We start from the raw sequence: 20,253 nt of genomic DNA, 5'->3' as shown, positions 1-20,253 counted from the left end.
AATTCTGGCAAGCTCCATTCCTGGCTGATGTATTGTGATTATACCACACCCTAAGTATTTTTCCTCAGTGCCAATGGACAGAATCAAAAAGGGCTGAGCTGGGAAGGCTTTGATTCGGTCTGTGTCAGATGTCAGCATTGTCTGAGCTAGGCATTGGCAGAGCACAATAAGCAATGGAAGCCTTGAGCAATGGTAAATTATTTAACACACCATTCAAGGGGGACTCGAGTTGGTTTCCTGGATAGGTTTCTGATGACAGACCAAGATCAAAAGGGGAAACCCCTCGTCGACTCCTGGCATTCTAAATTGTACAACAGGACACAACCCCCCCTAAATAAATAGGATGGTTATACCACTTAGTATTGGGTGAAATGGACATCTTGGGGAAGCCTAATTCGCTGTTACCGCGTTGTCTCCCTTTGGAATCTGCTCTATTACATACCAAGTGCTCTTATGGCACTTTATGTAACTTTTCAGAGACAGACCCCAGTTATCTGCTGAAACCTACAGTCCAGTGTTTATGCCACTTGCTGAAGTTTGGATTATTTCCTCTAAGCTTCACTGGAAAGAGCTGTGTTCAGTGCTTGTATGTAAACAGTTCTAATCCAATCCCTGGATTAACGGTCAAGGACAAGGAGGGTCAGTTTTTCATCCAAAGAACATTCATCAGGTTTATGTCCTTTCCTTAGTGTCTGCCCAGTGTGCAACTCCAGCAGAGGAGGTCAAGTGGTTGTCTTCTGACCCCAGCCCTTGGCTGCTTTTCGGGTAGCTCTGCCTGTTGGGAGTATAGTTAACAGTATGTGGTATAAATATGTGCATGCCTCATTGTGTGGAAGGTGATGTCCCATTGTGGTACTAATTTCAGTAGATCAGTAGGTGTGTTTTTGGAGATGGGACCCATTGTTCAGAAGGCATTTCCATACCCATAGCCAATTATCCTGGTTGCTAAGCTGCTCTGTTTTGCTCTAGGGAGATGCTTCTAAGTCTGATTCTGAGAGGGATCTTTTCCCTCATAGCCTGGAAGAAGAGGGTGGACTTAAGAAAAACTTGTCAAACCCAGCCTGTAAGTAACCACACTGGAAATTAGTCCTTCTAGGGCAACTTCAGTTGATAGGAGACACAATGTGTCCAAAGGAGGAAAGCCCTTCTTGGGGGAGTGTTTAAGCAGTATCTCGGGCCATTGCAGACTCTGTCAAGGTATAACTGATTTTAAATATAAGTCATGGAACATGACACAAAGGCAAATATATGTAATGGTGTTAGTCCGTTATCTCCCAGTAAAGGCCAAGAACCAGCCCATATACTATGGATATGGGGTTTATAACCGGGGAAGGAAACAGCAGGGAGCTGCTGTCTGTAGTTAGCACTTTGACAGACAGCAGAGCTGTGATGCACTAATGCTTGGAGAGCGGGCACAGGGAATGGTCAGGGTGGGCTTTGCCGGGAGACATATGTATTGTCCACGAGGTAGAAGATTTGGGGAGGTCGGAAGAGGAGAAACTGGGGGCGTCGAAGCTCAGGGGGAAAGAGGGAGAGTGTGGGGCCGCAGAGCAGCCTCAGCAGTGTTGTAGGACTTCAGTTGAAAGAATGTGGAGGAAGGAGTACAGAAGGGGAAGAGAACTGGGGAAGAAGAGCATAGGGAGAGGAAGCAGGGAAAGAGCTTACAGGAAGAGAGGGTGGGACATTGTGGGGAGCAAAGCGTGGGGGGAGATGAAAGAAATTAATGGAAGGGGGAAGTTGGGGAGGCATGGTTGGCAGATTGCTGGCGCTCCTGAAGCAGCAGATGACAAACCAATGTCTGTTCTTGGCTGCTGATCTTGTAAACAAGTTTATTTGAGCCCCTGTGCCATGCAATTTCTGGTTTTAAAACAAAAACCCAAGCTCCCACTCACTCATTAAAAATCTCCTTTGTCCCATTAATTGAAGACTTCTTTCCTTTTTGTGAAATTGTGTTATTGGCCCATGTTCTGATTAGAGCTGGCTCCTTTAGGGCCATCGCGTCCTTTGTCACCCTGATTTTGGATGCAACCTGAAGGGTGATGGAGAATGATGGTTTATTGCATGTTCCTAGAGCTGCAGTATCTTTAAAAACTCCTTGTTTCTTCCAGTGATGGTACTGAGCGACCTCCCGGAGCTGAAGAAGAGCCTGACCCCACCCCTTATCATCCACACAGCTGCCACCCCAATGCCAATGCCAAAAAGTGCCATGTTTGGAGATGCAGCTCAGGGCTATGAATCTCGCAGGGCCAGCAGTGTCTCCATGGATCCCAATGCCTATGAACTCAAATCACCGGTATGCAGCTCATCTTCTTGATCACCCTTTGTGGCTGCTTTGTTTCTGTTTGGTTTGTGCGGCTGTTTCCAGCTGTGTGGGCTCTGTCTGTCTAGGTGTTTATACTGCGCTCGCTGCCTTGGTATTTCTAGGCCTGCCCATTGGGAACAAGCATGAGATGGTGGCAGTGATGCTGGGTTGACTCTTCATGTTCTTGTCCCTTCCTCAGTCCAGCATACAGAGCTCCCCCCACAGCCCTTGGAGCGCAGCCAGCAGCTGGAATAGTCGCAGGTCAAGCTGGAATAGCCTGGGGCGGGCTCCCAGCCTGAAACGTCGGAGCCAGAGTGGGGAGCGCAAATCCCTCTTGTCTGGGAATGGAAAGGAGAGTTCGGAGGAAGGGGAAAGCTCAGACGAGGAGAGGTCCAGCCGGACTGGGAGCATTAATGGCTCTTTACCTCACCGCATGGCGTCGCTGGAAACTAAAGGCTCGTTCGATCTCCAAGATACCTTGCAGGTGCCTTCCCTGTACCGAACCAGCAGCATGCACAGCAGCCGGACCGCTGCATCAGAGCATCAAGACTGCAATGGGAAAACCTCCCCGGGAATCTTGTTACATCAGCTCCATTTGGACGACGATGACGGTGATGATGAAGGCAACCTGGTAAGACAAATCAACAGCCGGTGGCTGCTGAAGCTTCTTGGCTTTTCTGTGTTTAACTGACACCCGTTCCCTTAGCAGAACAACGCTGCTGAGCGCCAGGCAATAGTCCACTGCAGCTGGGTGCATCTCTCCTGCTCTCTAGCAGCAGACTTAGGAACACCATGTAAATCCCGCATAAAAGCCACAGGGGGTGCATGGGTTATGAGAGCCCACCTCCTGCATGCTGCTGAACAGCTGACCACCGGCGGGCAGGAGGCGCTGGAGGGGAGGTGGAGGAGCTGATCGATGGGGCTGCTGGTGGGTGCTGAGCACCCACTATTTTGTTTTCTGTGGGTGCTCCAGCCCCGGAGAACCCATGGAGTCAGCGCCTATGTTCCTTCCCCTGGAGGTTTCTCCACCTAGGTTTCACTGCAGCCCTGGCTGGAACACACATTTTCCACTCCTCCTGTTCCATAAGAAACCTCCACCCATTATCAGCCTGGACAGACACAAGCGCCCATTCTGGATGCATAACCTGTGTCCCTCGAAGAGACTGAGCCCCCGTGGCCTATCAATTTGCAGCGGGTGATGTGGGGGAGGGTGGTGTCAGGGAGGGTGAAGGTTACAAAATGAGACGTGGGCTTTGCAGCAGGAGGCACAATAGAATGGCTTTGAATGGAGCCCCAGATGATCTTAGCTCTTGGACCTGAGCGTGGTGCCCGTTCTGTTCTTAGCGCTTTAGATGTACTTTGTAGGAGATCATGCAAAGCTGTTCTTTGATGTTGTTCCCATCTTTCTGTTCCCCCGCCCCTTTGCAACTTTTGCTTTCAGTTTTGGGTTAGAATGAGTGCCAAAATCTTCAAGCAAACTCAATGAAACCACCAAGTTCGAATTGGTTCCATGCTGGAGCAATGAGAACTTCAAATCTCACATGCTTTCTCTGCAGAACCATAAATGGCAACATACAGGGGAGAGGGCTGATGTGGTCTGTCTGGGATGTGCAGCTGTTAGGAAGGCTGTGTCATTTGGTTTCTACTTCTGTTTTTCAAGTGATATAAGTCATGCAGTGGACATAGCCTGGCTATCTGTGCATTATCTGAGTAACACTTGGCTAGTCTGTGTAGATGCACTGGATGTGGGTTGCGGGGGGGATGGGAGGAGACCAGGGTATAATGAATCTACACCCTCCCATTAGTACAGCAGTATAGGAGCCTAGTGTTACTCCCTGGTCCCAGAGGGGATGTCCAGACAGATTGGGGTCGGGTCTCCTGTACATGCTAGTATCCAGCAGTAGACGCAGCACAAATGCATTGCCCGTCTCTGGTTATTTCAGAAAAAAAATCTATCTTTGAAATAGAGAATAGTACGTTTCTCTTTCTCCAACTATAAGGTCGAATTCTGCCCTCAGATGCGAGTGGGCAATTTCTATTGATGTAAATAGGAAAAGCAGATGTATATCCAAGGGCAAATTTGGCCCATTAATCTCATTGACTTATTAGACTCATAGAGGCAGCATTAGCCTTTGCATTAATTTCAATGTGAAGAGGCATTAGTCCAATATGTATGTCTCTTTCAGAGGTCTGAGAAGTGCCATTTAGAAAACGTTTGCTAAAAGCATGGCAGGGGGAGAAAATCAGCTGTAATTTTGCACTGATTAGAGATGCGAGGTGGTTAAGAGGCATTTCCCATTTTAAATTTTCCCTGGATCTCTGCTTTCAAATGAATGTGTGTAATTTGTACTGTGACGCTGTGCCCAATTTGTGTAAATGCCAGAGCAGTTTCAGAGTTAGAGTCACTGCAACCGCACTAGAGATGCATCTAAATACAAAGAACCAAACTGAGAGCTGTCATCCACCCTGTCCAGCCCCATTAAGGGAAATCAGGGGGATTGCGTGGGTGTGGGTTGGAGGTTAGCACCAAACTTGGCCTTCAGGCAATAAGGAACATAGAATGTGACTTATCAAATAAAGACCTCCTGACCGCCTTCCCCACATATCTCAGCGACTGGAGGTCTCCTGGAACTTTATCTCCTTGTGCGTGCAAGCATAAATGTGACATGAACATCTCATTTTATTGAGATCTTTCATTCATCCCTGACCTTCTTCTATTATGCTAGCAAAACCTGCATGGAGATGTTGCAAAGGCTAACGAGACCTTAAAACATCTTCCGTAAGTTACAGCAGGAGAATTTCGCTCCCTATCTGGAGAGTTACAAAAAGGATGAGACAATAACAGGTGATAGCAAATTGCTAATAAAGGGAGAATCTAAAAACTTATAAGGCTCAACCAAGGGTCTAGGCTTATTCTGAGTTGTGAGCCTGCCCTAGCTCTCGAGCAGCTGGCTTGACAACTAGCTAAAATCAAACTCTAAGCAGATAGCAACTGACACTATGGCAGCAAAATCTGATGATATTTAGGATAATGGTCTCCATGTTCTTGTCACAAACTGATGTCCATGAAAGACCCACCAGTCCTGCTCCCCTTCAGTTTGCAGGGAGCACGACTGGGGACTATGGTAGGGTTGGTGAACTTTAATCCATGCTGAACAAGGAAAGGCTTAAACCCCATTCATTGCCCTGGAAAGAAAAGTGCAGCCTGTAGGGACTGCATCAGGCTAGGAGTGAGGAGCTGTGGCCCACTGGGCAGATGGATAGTGTTGCTGACTGCTGTGCCTTGTGAACTAGGAATCATGAAAAGCCGGAGGTTTCTTATGGGGTGGAATGCCCCTTGGAAGGAGGAAAGGACTGGAGGCTGGGGGAAGGCTCTGGCCGCCTTTTTCCTTCACTCCCCGGGCAAGGGGAGGACCGGGGCTGTGGGGACATCCTGCCAATAGGGAAGGATTTCTTTTCTTTATTTGATTATGTCACTTGGGCACACAAGACTGTGTGGAATTAATTGCTGAACCAGGAGGAAGCCAGGTTTGTGGGGGTAGGGGGGGAACTTCATAGAATCATAGAATATCAGGTTTGGAAGGGACCTCAGGAGGTCATCTAGTCCAACCCCCTGCTCAAAGCAGGACCAATCCCCAACTAAATCATCCCAGCCAGGGCTTTGTCAAGCCTGACCTTAAAAACCTCTGAGGAAGGAGATTCCACCACCTCCCTAGGTAACGCATTCCAGTGCTTCACCACCCTCCTAGTGAAAAAGATTTTTCTAATATCCAACCTAAACCCCCACCACTGCAACTTGAGCTTCTTGGTTCGTGGTGTGTGTTAGGCCTGTCTACTCTAGGAAATTAGGTTGGTATGGCTACGTTGCTGTGGAGTGTTAAAAAGCCACATCCCTGAATGACACAGTTGAACCAGCGTAAGCCCTGGTGTAGACACCACTAGGTTGACAGGAGAATTCTCCCATTGATCTAGCTACCGCCTCTTGCGGAGGTGGATTACCTACTCTGACAGGAGACGCCGTCCCATCGGTGTAGCTAGTGTCTTCACTAAAGTGCTACAGCAACGCAGGTTCAGTGCTTTACGTGTAGAGAAGCCCTTAGTCTGCTTAGACCAGTGACCCCAATAGATTGGGCAGTGACTCCGGTTACTGTCCCAGAAAGGAGATAAATGGATATTAGCCATCCATACGTGGGCAGAAAAAGGCAGGCACCCGCCAGCCTCTGAAATGCTGTAAATTGTCAGTTGTAAATTGACTGGGCCTGGAGAACACAGCACAGCACAAACACTGGCTAGTCTACCTTAGTGAGCATTTCAGATGCAATGAGCAACCAGCGTGGGTCAGAAATAGGCATCATTCTCCATTGTAGTGTTAGTCTGGGCAAGTGTCTGCGAACAGTCATTATTGTAGAAGCAGCTGGGGCAATACTGAGACTATGAAAGAAGCAGGTTGTGGAAATATCTTAGTACAGTTCACTGGCATTGGAGAATGAAAATTGAACTTCGAGAATGTTAATGGATGCTAAAGACTACCATAATTGCAAAGTACATACTGACGAGAAACCGAGGTTCTTTTGACCAAGATATAGTTGCCTAGCCACAAATCTCCTTTTTTATAATACATTTATTCCACTATGTCTCAGATGTGGACTCTCAGGCTATAATTTTAACTGATTGCTTTAACCTGGTTCTTAACCTCCTAGAAGTTCTGCAAACCACTTTGGTCACCCGGGAGATGGAATTTCTAAGAAAAGGGCCTGTAATTATTCTCAGAAGAATAATTATTAAAATTATCAAAAGATCATGATCTTATTGCTAGCTGGAGACATTTTATCTTCCGTCTCAAGGCCAGATTTCTTTCCAGCTGACCTGAACCAAACACCTGAGTGGCACATCAGAACATACTGCATGCAGTATCTCTTAGTTTACATCTTCCAGCTAGTAAATTGGTAACTGACTGCAATCTTGGAATGAATTTCTGAATTAGATTGCGTACTGCATCTTTAAGCTGAGAGTTTTAAAGACTTTAGTCTTCTCTGCTTTCCATGGACACAGTATAAATATTTACTGTAAACAGACTAAAGTCCCTGTAGTAATGTTCTAAGATCTGGGTTTGCTCTGGTGTACTTTGCCAAACTTCTCATCCCTATTTTATTGTGCTGTGCAATGAAGTGGATTGTTTGCTAGACCAGTGCCCTCCCAGTGTTTCAATGGTTCTGTTGGTAAGAGTTTGTAAACCACTTGGTGCACTTTTGAGATGGAAAGTCCTATATTCTGGCAAAATAAGGTTCATGTTTCTTGGATCATCCTCATTGTGAGGGTTCTCCTGAATTCTTACGCAGAGACCACGAGTTTTCTCCTTTTTCAAACAAATAATGAAACAGCGGTTACTAGAAAATATTGTGTAGATTAAAGAATTTGTTCCCTCCGTATTTTGAGCTTCCTGCTCTGATTTCCTCCTGTCACTTTTTGGGGTCTTTGCCCCCAATTTAACCTGGGTAGAATGAGAGGAAATTTCAAGTTCTTTTCCAAAGAAAATAAACAAGCTGGACTCTTATTTAGATCAACGTGATCCTAGAGGACTAAATGTGCCCTTATGGAGCAACGCCCAAAAAGCTGTCTTTATTGGATGTACTTGATGTTTTCTGCACTGAACTAAAAACTAGAACAAGGGCCAGACTCTGATCGCCCCGGCCCCAGTTTACATTAGTGTCACTCTATTGAGTTCAGTGAATTCACGCCCAATTAACACTGGTATAAGGGAGACCAGAATCAGGCCCATTAACTCTTCTTCACAAAATAAAATCAAGGGATCAAATTCTGCTCTTGGTTGTACAGGTGTAAATCTGGAGGAACTCCACTGAAATAATGGCCCAATACAAATCCGTATTTATACAGGTGTAACTGCAGTTGGACTCTGACCTGAGATCTTTGATGTTCATATATGCTGGTCCAGTTTTTGGTTTTTCTCTCTCACACTCACACTCAGTGAAATTTCCACATTCTGCAAAAGGTCCATTGTAACGTAGAACCAAGCTAGTGAGAAATAGGAGTGGAAAGTGGGGAAGCTACGTAGTCTCGAACCAAAAGACCCTTCAAACACAATCCCCCGTATGCAAAGTGCAAATAATTCTGTTTGCGCTTTTTCATCTGCTTTCACTTTTGGCTGTTTTGCACTAGTTTTGTAACAAGCAGATCAACGATAAGGGAATCATCTATTTTACTATCTCAGTCTTCCCCTGCTCAGTGTTTAGAATGAAATAATCTAGTCCTGAGATTCACAATACATCTTCTAGCTTGCATTCAGTTGACTTGTTAGGCATGGATGGTTTATTAGCAGATTTTTTTTCCTATAATAAAATTTTTATAGATCAATGTCACTCTGCTCAAAGACGTATATCAGTCATCTTTTAATGTCAGCATTCTTCCCTTCTGCCCTTAGAAGCACATTAATAATATCTGAAATTCCTAACCAGGAAACTATTTTTTCAATAGATCTCATTAATGTAGTCTCTACAGAGTTCTCTATTCCCCCTTTGATGTTTGAACATAACACTGGTTAATATCAATGGGAGTTATGCACGTGTTTTGTCCACCGGATAGACCCCAGGGGCATGTCTGTCTTTGTCAACTGGGTAGAGGCACTGAGTACAGAGGGAGTTTAGCTTCAATAGGCCAGCAAGATCATGCCCATAACATTCTGTCTAAGAAACGAGCAACTGAATTAAAGGGTTAGTGGTGGTTGTTTTTCTTCTTGTTCTTCCACATCTTTATTCATCCTGGCCAGGTGTGTCTTATGAACAAATAGATATGATTTAAATAACATAATTGATATATCTCTTTGAACATAATGGAAACTCCAGCAGCAATCAGGCTGATTGTAAGCAATGCTGTGTATCTGGACTTTGCAGAGAAAGCATCTGATGGGGGTCGGCTGGAAATACTCATTTTTTATTTCACAGAGATTTGGCTCAGATGATCGTGGGCCAAACTGTGCTCTGTTACACTGGTGTAAATCTGGAGTAACTCCTTTGACTCCAGATTTCCATGGATATAACAGAGAACAGAACTTGGCCTAGTATAAGGAAGCCAAAGCTTCAGTAATGACTGATGGATCCATGTCCCAAGCCTTTCCCATACATGTTGAATAGAGGGACATGATGGAAGTTCACTTTTCCCCTTTATTATCTGATGTAGCCTTTGAACTGCTAGCTGCAACAATTAGACAAAACCCAAAATATCTTTGGCATTAAAACTGGACAAAAGGAACATAAAGAGGCATTCTGTGCTGCTGACGCATTACCATTCACTTCAAATCCCCAAGATAAATACCAGAAATGCTTTGAATAATAGATCCTTTTGGAACCCGTCCAGCATACAATATTAACTGGACCAAGTCACAGCGCTTACTACATGTTCAAGGGCTGGGGTAGCTATCAGGGTTCTATCTAGAACTTCGAAAGGTGGCTTTCGTTTTCCAAAGGGTTCAGTTTGTCACCAAGCATTTTCATTAAAATGGACACTGTACTAGCTATTAACACTTGCTAATGAGACTCCTGGCTGAGTGCATATAAGCACAGAAAGCATTTCACCCATTCCACTCAATTATACTGACAGCTCCAGTTTTTACAGTCCAAACCAGCTCAAACTGCTAATTGCTCAGCTCCTAGGGGGAATGCGCGGGGTTGTGTTTAAACTCTATCATTTTATGCACTCCCAAGGTGCCTGTTTTGACTAGCAGTCTACTGGGTAGGGCACTGGACTTGGAAATCAAGTATCACAGGTTTCACTACTACTCTGCTGAGTGACCACAAGCAAGTCCCTGCACATCTCTGTGCCTCTGTTTCTCCATTTTACAAATAGGGATAAAGACACTGATCTTCTTTGTGGATAAAAAGTGCCATTGGGCTTGATCCAAAGCCCATTAAAGTCAATCGAATAATTCCCATCGACTTCTTGGACTTTTGTACCTGTCCCTATAAAAGCTATGTAATGGCATTATCCAGAATTAAAAATATGGAGTGTGTGGGGAAAGAGTATACAATGAGGATACAGGAAATTAAGAGACCTATGGATTATTTAGTCAGGGCAAATTGTTTCAAGTTATTTGTCATGAGAAGGCAAGACTGTAACCTGGAAAGTGGTCATCATTTTCACATCAGACCCATGATGAAAACTTGGGCCTTATAATTCACTTACACCCTAAGTGCCATTCGATTGTCCTTTTGGTCCTTGGAGGTGCTAGATGGATCCTCTGTATGCAGTGTGCAAAATTCTGCTTCTGCTTTCGCCCCATGTGACTCTATTGGCATCAGTAGGTTTGCAAGCAATGTATGTGTACAATTTGGTCCAATGTGTTGATATCAATTACAGCTTAAACTATAAGACGTTTGAGGTAATTCAGTAAAGCTCTAAATATTGCCATATAGCCCAGCAGTTGGGATAATAATGGGTGTATAAATCCAACAGTTGATTCGTTATAAATGATAATCTCTTAAAAGTTAACCTTCAGACTATAAGAACAGGAGTACTCGTGGCACCTTAGAGACTAACAAATTTATTTGAGCATAAGCTTTCGTGTGCTACAGCCCATTTCACGAAAGCTTATGCTCAAATAAATTTGTTAGTCTCTAAGGTGCCACAAGTACTCCTGTTCTTTTTGCGGATACAAACTAACACGGCTGCTACTCTGAAACCCTTCAGAATATAGTGGATTTCCAACTAAAGGCAATATCTGAAGTCTGAAATTCTAGCATGTTGGAGGAAGATGGGTAGAACCTGTGGCTAGTTTTGTTTTGGGGAAATCAGGTTTTAGTTTTGCAAAATCCAATCCAATCCATGGTGATTTTTTGCCTATTCCCCCTGTGTCTGATCCTCTCCTAATGTTATGGGAGGGGGTTTCAGCTAAATGGCTCTGCTTTAGACCTCTCCCCGGTTGGAGATTCATCAAGGACTAGATTGTGCTACCCTTATTGACGTCCAGTAGCACTTTGCTGCACAAGTAACCCCATTGATTTCAAAAAGTCGGCACATGTTATAAGCTAGTATTCAGTGCAAGTAAGGGTAGCTCTCTGCCCTGAGGGGTTGGCACATTGCTACGTGGTTTATGGTATTATGGAAAGAACAAATCTAATATCGGATACAGCTGTACTCTATGGGCCTCATCCAAAGCCCATTGAAGTTAATAGAAAGATTCCTGGTGACGCTAACAGACTTTGGATCAAAGCCCTAAAATCTGCCCTCCTGTCTTAAGCCACCATGGTATAAGTAATCTATTAAAATGGTAAGGAAAGTGCACACGTGACATTCTGTTAATGGACCAAAGTGGAAATCACTGGTGACTCCTCCAATATCACAGTGGTGCACAAATATGCCAGTCATAAAGTTCAAGGCAGGAATGAACCTGGTCATCGAGTCTGAGCTCATGTATATCACAGGCCGCTGTACACCACCCAACCAGCTGCACACCAAGTCCAGCAGCCAGAATTCGACCGAAGTTCCACCAACACAAGAGTCCACAAGTGGTAGGCAGATGTCTGACCCTCTGCCCTTTTTATTGTCTCTAACATAAGCCCTATATGTTCCTCTTTTACTTCGAATTAAACCTCGGAAGATTCGGGCAAACATCTGTTAAGTATCCAGAATGTCTGAGACTGACCACAGAGCAGAGATTTTAACCAATACACTTGTCCTGTTAGAGTATTCATGATGCTATAAAAATAATGGTAACAGAGTTTTCAGATGTTTAGCGAGTCCTGTCACTAATCAGCGCAGACCTGGGCTCTGCTGGACTAAGCCCCAGTTTTTGCTGGCAGTGCCATGCACAGTGGGGTCTTTGATTTTTTTCAGCTCATAATCAGCTGCTTTGCTGAATGGTGAGTGACATTTCTGCTATAGAAAAAAATGTGGCATCTTAGTTTTGTGACTTATTAGGTTTGGAAGACCCTTTTTTTAAAAAAAAAAACAGCTTTCTCTGTTTTTTTCTTTATGATAACTTTTAAAATGCCGTCTCCATGTTAGAGTGGTGACTGTGAGCAGACACCGTGTGCAGCAGTGCTTGTCCACACTGTAGATATCTTTAAATGTATGGCCTCCCACTTCCTTTACACAGCTGTGCTTAAGACATTTCTGTAAGTGGAGTTGCATGCATGTACTCTTAGGTATCATCAATCCATCCCTGAGGTGCACAGCAGGTCATGTGTACCCATGCTGCCAATTTCATTATTTTAGTTTTGTATTATACACAAGAAATGTCATTCAGAAATGACCCCAGCTCGCAGGCCTGCAGTACTGCCATGTAACTTCCAGGTTGACAGGGAGGAGGAGAAATTAAAGCATCACAAGGGTTTCACGCTTGGTTGTTTGCTTTGTCTGGGTTTCACTCCATGGCTGATGCTTGCTGTAGTTGCTCAGAATAACTGATTACAACTCACTGTACAGTTGTCATTTTTCTTTTAGAGCAAAAGTGAGCGTATGAAGGCTTGGATAAGGGCACACCTACCTTCCTGGTGCAAAGAAAGGGATTCCTGGTCTATCTACATCTTTGCTCCTCACTCTAAGTAAGGCAACTTCCATAATAATGTGATAGCTCTGGGTAGAATTGAATGTAAGTGTTACAGTGGATTACGCTGCCCCAGCACCGTGAAGATCAGAGCCTTCATTGTATGCCAGCCTGCCCATCTCCTAGCTGGTGCATCGATGAGGGTAAAGCCCACAGCCCTATCTAAGTCTTGGAGACAGATTCTTTCCCCGTTCCACTCCCTATGTACCACTCCATTGACATATAGTAGCAATACGGGTTGCTGCAACTGGCTGGAGAGCATTCCCCTGGTGCAGATAAATTGTAGGGTTACTGTAAGCCCTAATGTAAGGATGAGCTGTGGGCAGATCATGGGTGTGGGCTCTTCGCTTATAGTATCTCTGGGATCAGGGGCTGCACTGTAGATCATAGCCAGCAAAAGGAGCAGCCCCTCACTGCTTTAACTTACACCAGGATCAGGTTCAGCACCCAGAAGAGCCCACAATACGGAGCGTGAAAAGGTGGTTTAAAGCCATCTTTGCCCTCACCCATGCCCTGTCCCTCCTGGAGGTGCGGCACGGAATCTGAGCCCCTGTTTATTCACCTGGGGTACCTGAGGAACTCTGCTTCCTCCCTTAGGATAGGTGGTCCTTTGGTCCTAAGGACTGTGGACACCAGCTGTTACCCCCATATCAATAGACAGGTTCCAGACATTGCTTCATGGGCACACACTGTTCGTTAAAGAAAGAGAGCAGAACCCGATGAGAGCCTTTGCCCTGGTGGAGGTGAGTACCAGGGGAAGCCATGCTGCTCCAGGCTGGGAAAGCTAGGACCTAAAGGTCAAGGGGTCAGAATAGCTGCTGGAGGTAGCAGCGACCAGTTGTTTGCCCAGTCGTTTGTGGTGGTGGTCAGAGATGGTGTGTAAATTACAGTCCCCTTCAGGCAGATTCTCGTTGAACTACTCTCACCAGTTCTTCTTGACTTCACAAGGAGCTGCAAAGAGGTGTGTGTTCAATTAAGCTGGGAGCCACTTTAACTGATCCCCTTCTTCCAGCTCCTCAGTGTGTAGTTAGGGGTGGGGCTGTAAGTAGCTCCAGGGGAGTCTAACTTAGTGTAAAGGAATAGAAACTAGTGTCAGGGGATCTAAATTGCACATCATCCTTCAATCTGGCCCTGCGAGTCTATGGAAGTCTATAAGAGGCTGGCAATGCCTGCCTGGAACACCTCACCCTCTTAGCAGGTGTTGAGCCTGCTGGCAGAGTTAAGTTGGTCCTGCTTGACTCACTGGGGCAGGCAACTGGTTACTTCGTTCCATGACGCTTCCAGCAGGAGCCCACTGGGAGGTGGGAGGATCTAGGCTGTGGGCTGAGAAGTCCTAAGGGAGGAACTCCAGGCACAGCCACGCTTGAGAGAGAAGGCTTGAACAGATCTTTATTATGCTGTTGTTAATTTCTTTCTTAATAAAGCCAACCACCCAGGGTGAGCTTTTGACTCTACACAGTAGGTGGGAAAAACACCTGGGTACAGTAGCTAGGTAGATCCAATAGCATCTAAATTGGTGTCACATATGCATTGAGGGGACCAAAAGAAAGTATTACACCAACTTAGTCTCTAGGCTTAGACTTGCCTCTGAATTTGGGCCTTTGTGTTCCCTTTCTCCCATCGCCTAGTCACACCCCTCCAGGAAAGGCTTGTTGCTTACATAAAGGAGCAAGAGTCTTTTGTTCTTTCCAAGGGTCAGCTGCTATATGGCCATCTGGAATCAGTGCCCTGATACACGTTCATGCAGCAATGTCATGGCTTGTCCTAGGGGACGCCTTGTGTTTTTAAGCTGGAGGCCCAAAGCAGCATTACAATTCATTCATACAATGATTACATAGACTTTCAGAAACAGACTTTGGGAAATGTAATACCATATTATAAATCCTGCATCAACGTACAGCCATCTGTCATGCTAAATAGCTCTTGTTCCTTTGTTCAGCATAGCATTCTTTAGCCAACACACTCAAACTATTTTCGAGCTAGAGATGGAGTGAAATTAGAGCCTTGAATCCAAACGTGTCTCTGACCCTCGGAGTAAAGGAGAGCTTGAAATCTGAACCTGGCAATAGGTGTAAGTTGCAAGCGGCTGCTCTCTTTACAATGAACCAAACCCCAAATCCAACCAAGCACCCCTAAACTTTGTGGTGGTTGCAAACTCTGTTCAGATTTTGTGGCTTGAACCCTTTTCTGTTTATACTGAGAAAAATTTGCTAACACATGGCCACCCTAGAGAAGGAGTTGGGAGTCAGCAACGCACCTGCTTTTCAAGCCGACTGTTCAGTTCTCACGCCGTGCATAAGGCTGACGCTTTGACAAAAGTGTTTCAGACCAGTTAGGTGTTAACAGCTCATTATGTGTCTTTTTTGCCTTTTCTGGACAGATTCCGTCTGATGTGCAATAAAATCATCACTCACAAGATGTTTGATCACATCGTCTTGGTTATTATCTTCCTGAACTGCATTACCATTGCCATGGAACGGCCCAAAATTGAGCCCCACAGTGCTGTGAGTATCAGAGTTGTGCATTCATTGTGGAGCCACCAAAGCTCAAATCACACTGGACTCTCTCTCTCTCCTTCATACTATTGAGAAAGAGGAGGCCAGATCCTCAGCTAGTACGTATCTGCATAGCTATATTGAAGTCATTGGGGCTATGCTGATTTACACCAGCTGAGGATCTGGCCCCGAATTCCAGATCAGGAATCAGATCCTTAGGGGCCATGCGGCTGCTTTGTACAACACTGACACAATGCTTGGACCACAAACCCTGTCTGTCTGGCCCAGAGAGGATCTGCCAGAGAGATATGAGCATGCAGTGGTATAGAGCCAACTTGGGGGCTATATACCATCCACCCTTCCTGCTGCTCGTGGTGTGTGGGACGTGCAGATGGCTAGATAAAAGGGAGCACCACACGTAGGGACGTCCCCTGCACCTCCCTGGTCCAGCAAGATGTTTTAGCTCTTTGTGATCATTACACGCCAGCGTAAGTAAGGGCAGCCCTCAGGCTCCAACACAGCACAGAGGAAACAGCCAGGCACAGAGCATCACGATCATCAGGACAGTGCATGGGAGGGCTTTAAGCCATCTCTGCGTGCTGCTCGTGCCTTGTGCTCTGAACATCATGGCTGTATCCAGGGATCTTGCCCCAGCTGTTTATAATTTGCCATTCATGGTTTATTTAAAAGAAAATCAATCCTGCCTATGCGGCGTTAACTTCAGCAATAAACGTACCTTTACAGCACATGCTGAAGTGGACTTTCCATGATGCTGCCAACAGACAGGGATTCTTTCAGGCATTCAATCCTCTGCCCTCACCAAAGTTTCTTTAATCTGATTCTGAAACGTACAAGAACAGCACTCATGTGCTGGGAAAGACATCAAGGCTTCCACTTTTAATATCCCATCTCCCCAGCCACAATCAGACTGTTTTAATACATGATATAACTAGGACATCTGTCTCCATTTTCTTCTCTGATAAACATTCAAACACTTTTACTCTCTCTGCGCAATGTTAGCTCCTTCCATCTGTTCTGCATTGGCGTATGGGTGGTGGGAAGGGATAGGGGGAAGCTGTTCATTTTGTACTTTTCTGGCTTCTTTGTCGATCATCTTTGTTATGACATAAGCAAATTGAATGGATACAAGCACTGTAATTCCATTTCCCTGAACCATTTGCTTTAATAAATTGCATAATGATTTTTCAAACCAGACCCTCATAACATCAACTCCTATCAGTCAGATGGGCAGAATCATCCACTTGCTCTTTTATTTTTGTATTGATTGCGGCTGAGAGGTACACTAGGCTGCCTCTGACATATTGCAAAAGACTGTTCATATTGCAACAATATAAATCCCTGTTCCCTCAGTGCATGAGTGCCTTGCTGTTTATTGTCTGTGGATCTTTAGGCCGAGATCTTAAAACTAAGGTTCTTTGTGCTCTTTGTGTACATTAAAGATCCCCCTAGCGCTCCTCCTCAGAGAATAAGCATGCCCCAATCTCCTTTCCTTCACTGTTGTGCAATAAGTGACTGTCCTCCACCCCAGAGATGGCTGCATTTCATTGCATGTATACAGTAGCAAAGTGCTTTGGAGTCTTTCTATATAAATGTAAACTCTCATTATCATTTTGTCATCTGTCAATATGTGAGTCCAGTGGGTTTTCTGAGGATATAGCTGGGGAAAGATGCTGGGTTGGTAGCCCTGGATAGTGAAGCCTCTGTATCCCCAGAATATGTGCAGCATGGATAGTAGCTCCAATGCAGACTTCCTCACAGTTCCCTAGCCCTGCCCGGGAAGGGCCCACCATTAGGGTGAGTGGTGATCAGTCTTCACAACCCATTCGGTCCTTGATCTCTTCTGAGTCTTGCAAGGTTGCCAGTTAATGCCAGGAGTGGTGGTGGCTTTTGTGATCCCCTGGGAACTGGACTTTAGCCACCAACCAGCCAGCAGATGGTAACAACTCTTAGTCACTTCCAGCCTGGCCTGGATCCGAAACAATGAACTTAGATGGGGAAGCATGACCTATTTTGGGCGCAATGTTATGACAAAGGCTCTAGCGTGCCACAGAAGGCTCAAGAAGCTCAATCTATTTAGTTTAACCAAGAGAATGTTAAGGGGTGACTTGATCACAATTTATAAGTACCGAGATGGGGAACAAATATTTGATAACGAGCCCTTTAATCCAGGAAATAAAGATATAAACACGATCCAATGGCTAGAAGTTGAAGCAAGACAAATTCAGGCTGGAAATGGTGTACCTTTTTAGCAGTGAGGGTAGTTAGCCATTGGAACAGTTTACCAGTGGTCATGATGGATTCTTCTCCATCACTGGCAATCTTTAAATCAAGATTGGCTGTGTTTCTAAAAGTTCTTCTGTAGTAATTTTTTTTTGGCGGGGCGGGGAAGGAAGTTCCGTGGCTGGTGTGAAACGGGAGGTCCGACAAGATGATCACAGGGGTCCTTCCTGACCTTGATCCTTATGAATGGGGCCTATAGTTTGGAGCAGGGTTCCTGCAGATCAGGATTCTGTTTTCACCAAACACTCATATTTTTCCAAACATGTTAATGAAACAGGCTTGTCATTCAGGCTGGGAGTTTTGTGAAACAAGGTTTGGATCCCCTTGAAACTATTAAAACAAAAACACCCTTTTAATGAGAGTCCATTGATGCTGCTCTCCATTAACTCACTTTTTTTTAATGAATTTGACATGGTGAATTTGGATGCTGCTGGAGCTTATTTGGAGCTCTCAGCCATTGTTTAACTTACAGATGCCTTTTTTCGACTTCTGTTCCCCATTAGACATTGTCAGGCGGGCTGCTCGGACAGCTGCTGCACATGTAGAAGGCTGGCTTGGGTGGGATGGGCATGCTGCTCACATGAGCTCGCTCTTTGAGTGCGGGAACAGATGAACTGCTTTGGATGCTGGGCTCCCTCCCCATCCAGTCCATTGGGGGAAGTTGTCCTGGCATTTCACATGGGTGACTTCTAGTGACTTTAGTGGGTTTCATGCAGCTGATGGAGGCTGAGATTTTTCCAAAGCTGGTGAAGGGATCTGGAGGCCCTGTTCCCATTGAAATGAGTGGGAGCTGGGTGTCTGTATCCTCTAGGCAGCTTTGGAAATCCCGTTGTAGCTCTTGGTATTGTGGAGACTCTTAGAAAGCTAGAGCAAAGAATTTCTTTGCTGTCCCAACTTTCTTCGGAGGTATTAAATGCTGCTGTCTGGACTCACCTGCTGAATATTGCAGAAATAGGCCCAGATCCTCAGCTGGTGTAAATCAGCATAACTCCATTGAAGTTATAGCAGCTGAGAATCTGGCCCACACATTTAGGAGCATTCCTTCACATTCTGAATGGCTCTTTGGTCCCATGTTGGGTCCCCTTAGAGCCCTGTCCAGAAACCCTTGCACAGAGGAGTATTTTGTTTGCACGGATGTTCGGGGAAAGGCTGGTGTGTGTTTGTTTGTTTGTTTTTATGGTGACCTGGATTCACACGCAAATACGGGTATTCGTTTTCCACTCCGTGCTATTTGTTGTTCTCCAGTTTAAAAGCCGTCTGACCTGGGCCTCTGGGACATTGCACCAGTCAAGGTGCTGGATGGCCCTGGCTGAGGACAAGAGTGGGAGCAGCAAAGATGGGGAGGAAAGGTGGGGTCTCTCGTGCTGTTTGAAATGGGAGAAGTGAGAGGATTGGTTGGGAGTCTGGATGTGGAGGAGCCAACGGTGTGGCGCGTGGGAGATGAGGAGGACAGTGGTACTGCCAGTGGTGAGGGGAGAATGAGGCACTCTGGTCTTGCCAGGACTCGGAGGAGATTTCTGAGATGCAGAAGTGGACAGAAGAGAGAGAGCCCAGGGGCAGGAGGTAGGTGTGAGAACCATCAGCCTGGGTATGGTAACCATGGGAGCCAGTGAGGTCACCCAGGGATCAAGATGAGCTGGACAGAAGATGGAAAGCAGAAGCAGGGAACACCCAAAGGAGGCACCACAGGAGATGCTGAAGGAATGGCGAGAGCGAGGCAGGGCAGGCATGGGCACACAGCCCCGTTCCAGCTGACAGAGCTCTTGCCTGGAAACACAAATAGTTATTTTAGCTTCACTTGTTTCAAATAATTGTACTTTGCCTTCCAGAGCCATGGATTTTCTAACTGCCTAGAGCCAGTTCTCTACCTCTCCCAGTTAGAGCTGGCCAGTCAGAGCAGGGGAGGCAGGCCTTCCTGTTCCGGAGAGTAGGGGATGCAGTGCGTGGAGACTGCACTTCCAAATCGCTGCACATTTGCCAAAGAGAAGTGTAATATTCTGACTCTTTTATACCTGCTATTACCATTTTATCTGCACTGCCTAAAGCAGGTGCTTATCCGCTCCTGCAGATGCTCAGCCCCACCGCACACTTGCCGACCTTTTGTGCCGCACTCTCTTGAAGACCAGGGATGTTTTCTATCATGGCTCGTGCAGTCACAGCAGGGGTCTTTACGACGCGATTAATTATGGACACCAGGATGGAAACAAGCTACTTAGTGATTCCTGTGTCACTCTCAGTAAATCATGGCCTGGCAAGTGAGAGTTTCCATGGTGTTTTCTCGTAGTTAAATTGCAGCTGGTTTTTAGAGAGCTGCATTTCTTAGAGAACTGCTCTTTAGGGAGCAGTGGAAATAAATCCAGCATCCCTAGTAACGTTACCATAATGTTACAGTGAGATGTTTTAGTCCCTGCGTGAGAGTGCGCACATGCACACAAACACACACACACACACACACACACCCTGTGTTTCTGTCTTACTGCCCCCTTCCAACTCTCCATCTCACAGTGCAAGCAATCAGAGATTGTATAGGGATTAGGGGAAAATGTAATTTATTTAATGATCATCATTAAAAAGAAAGGTTTCTGCTGGTTATAGAT

The 20,253-nt window shown here is 45.6% G+C and overlaps 1 protein-coding gene across 1 annotated transcript in view; it reads left to right on the top strand.

Moving 5' to 3' along the window:
* Window positions 1-20,253, top strand: part of CACNA1G (calcium voltage-gated channel subunit alpha1 G) — a 274,461-nt gene that overhangs the window by 195,559 nt on the left and 58,649 nt on the right. Inside the window, exons 15-19 of the mRNA XM_074971576.1 lie at window positions 970-1,063; window positions 2,109-2,293; window positions 2,502-2,933; window positions 12,758-12,858; window positions 15,241-15,364. Coding sequence (XP_074827677.1) covers window positions 970-1,063; window positions 2,109-2,293; window positions 2,502-2,933; window positions 12,758-12,858; window positions 15,241-15,364 — 936 coding nt within the window. The remainder of the gene's footprint in view (window positions 1-969; window positions 1,064-2,108; window positions 2,294-2,501; window positions 2,934-12,757; window positions 12,859-15,240; window positions 15,365-20,253) is intronic.

The sequence above is a fragment of the Natator depressus genome, chromosome 14, assembly GCF_965152275.1.
Source record: "Natator depressus isolate rNatDep1 chromosome 14, rNatDep2.hap1, whole genome shotgun sequence".
Classification (NCBI taxonomy): domain Eukaryota; kingdom Metazoa; phylum Chordata; order Testudines; family Cheloniidae; genus Natator; species Natator depressus.
The sequence above is the reverse complement of the archived record's forward strand: the minus strand, read 5'-3'. Positions and strand labels throughout refer to the sequence as shown.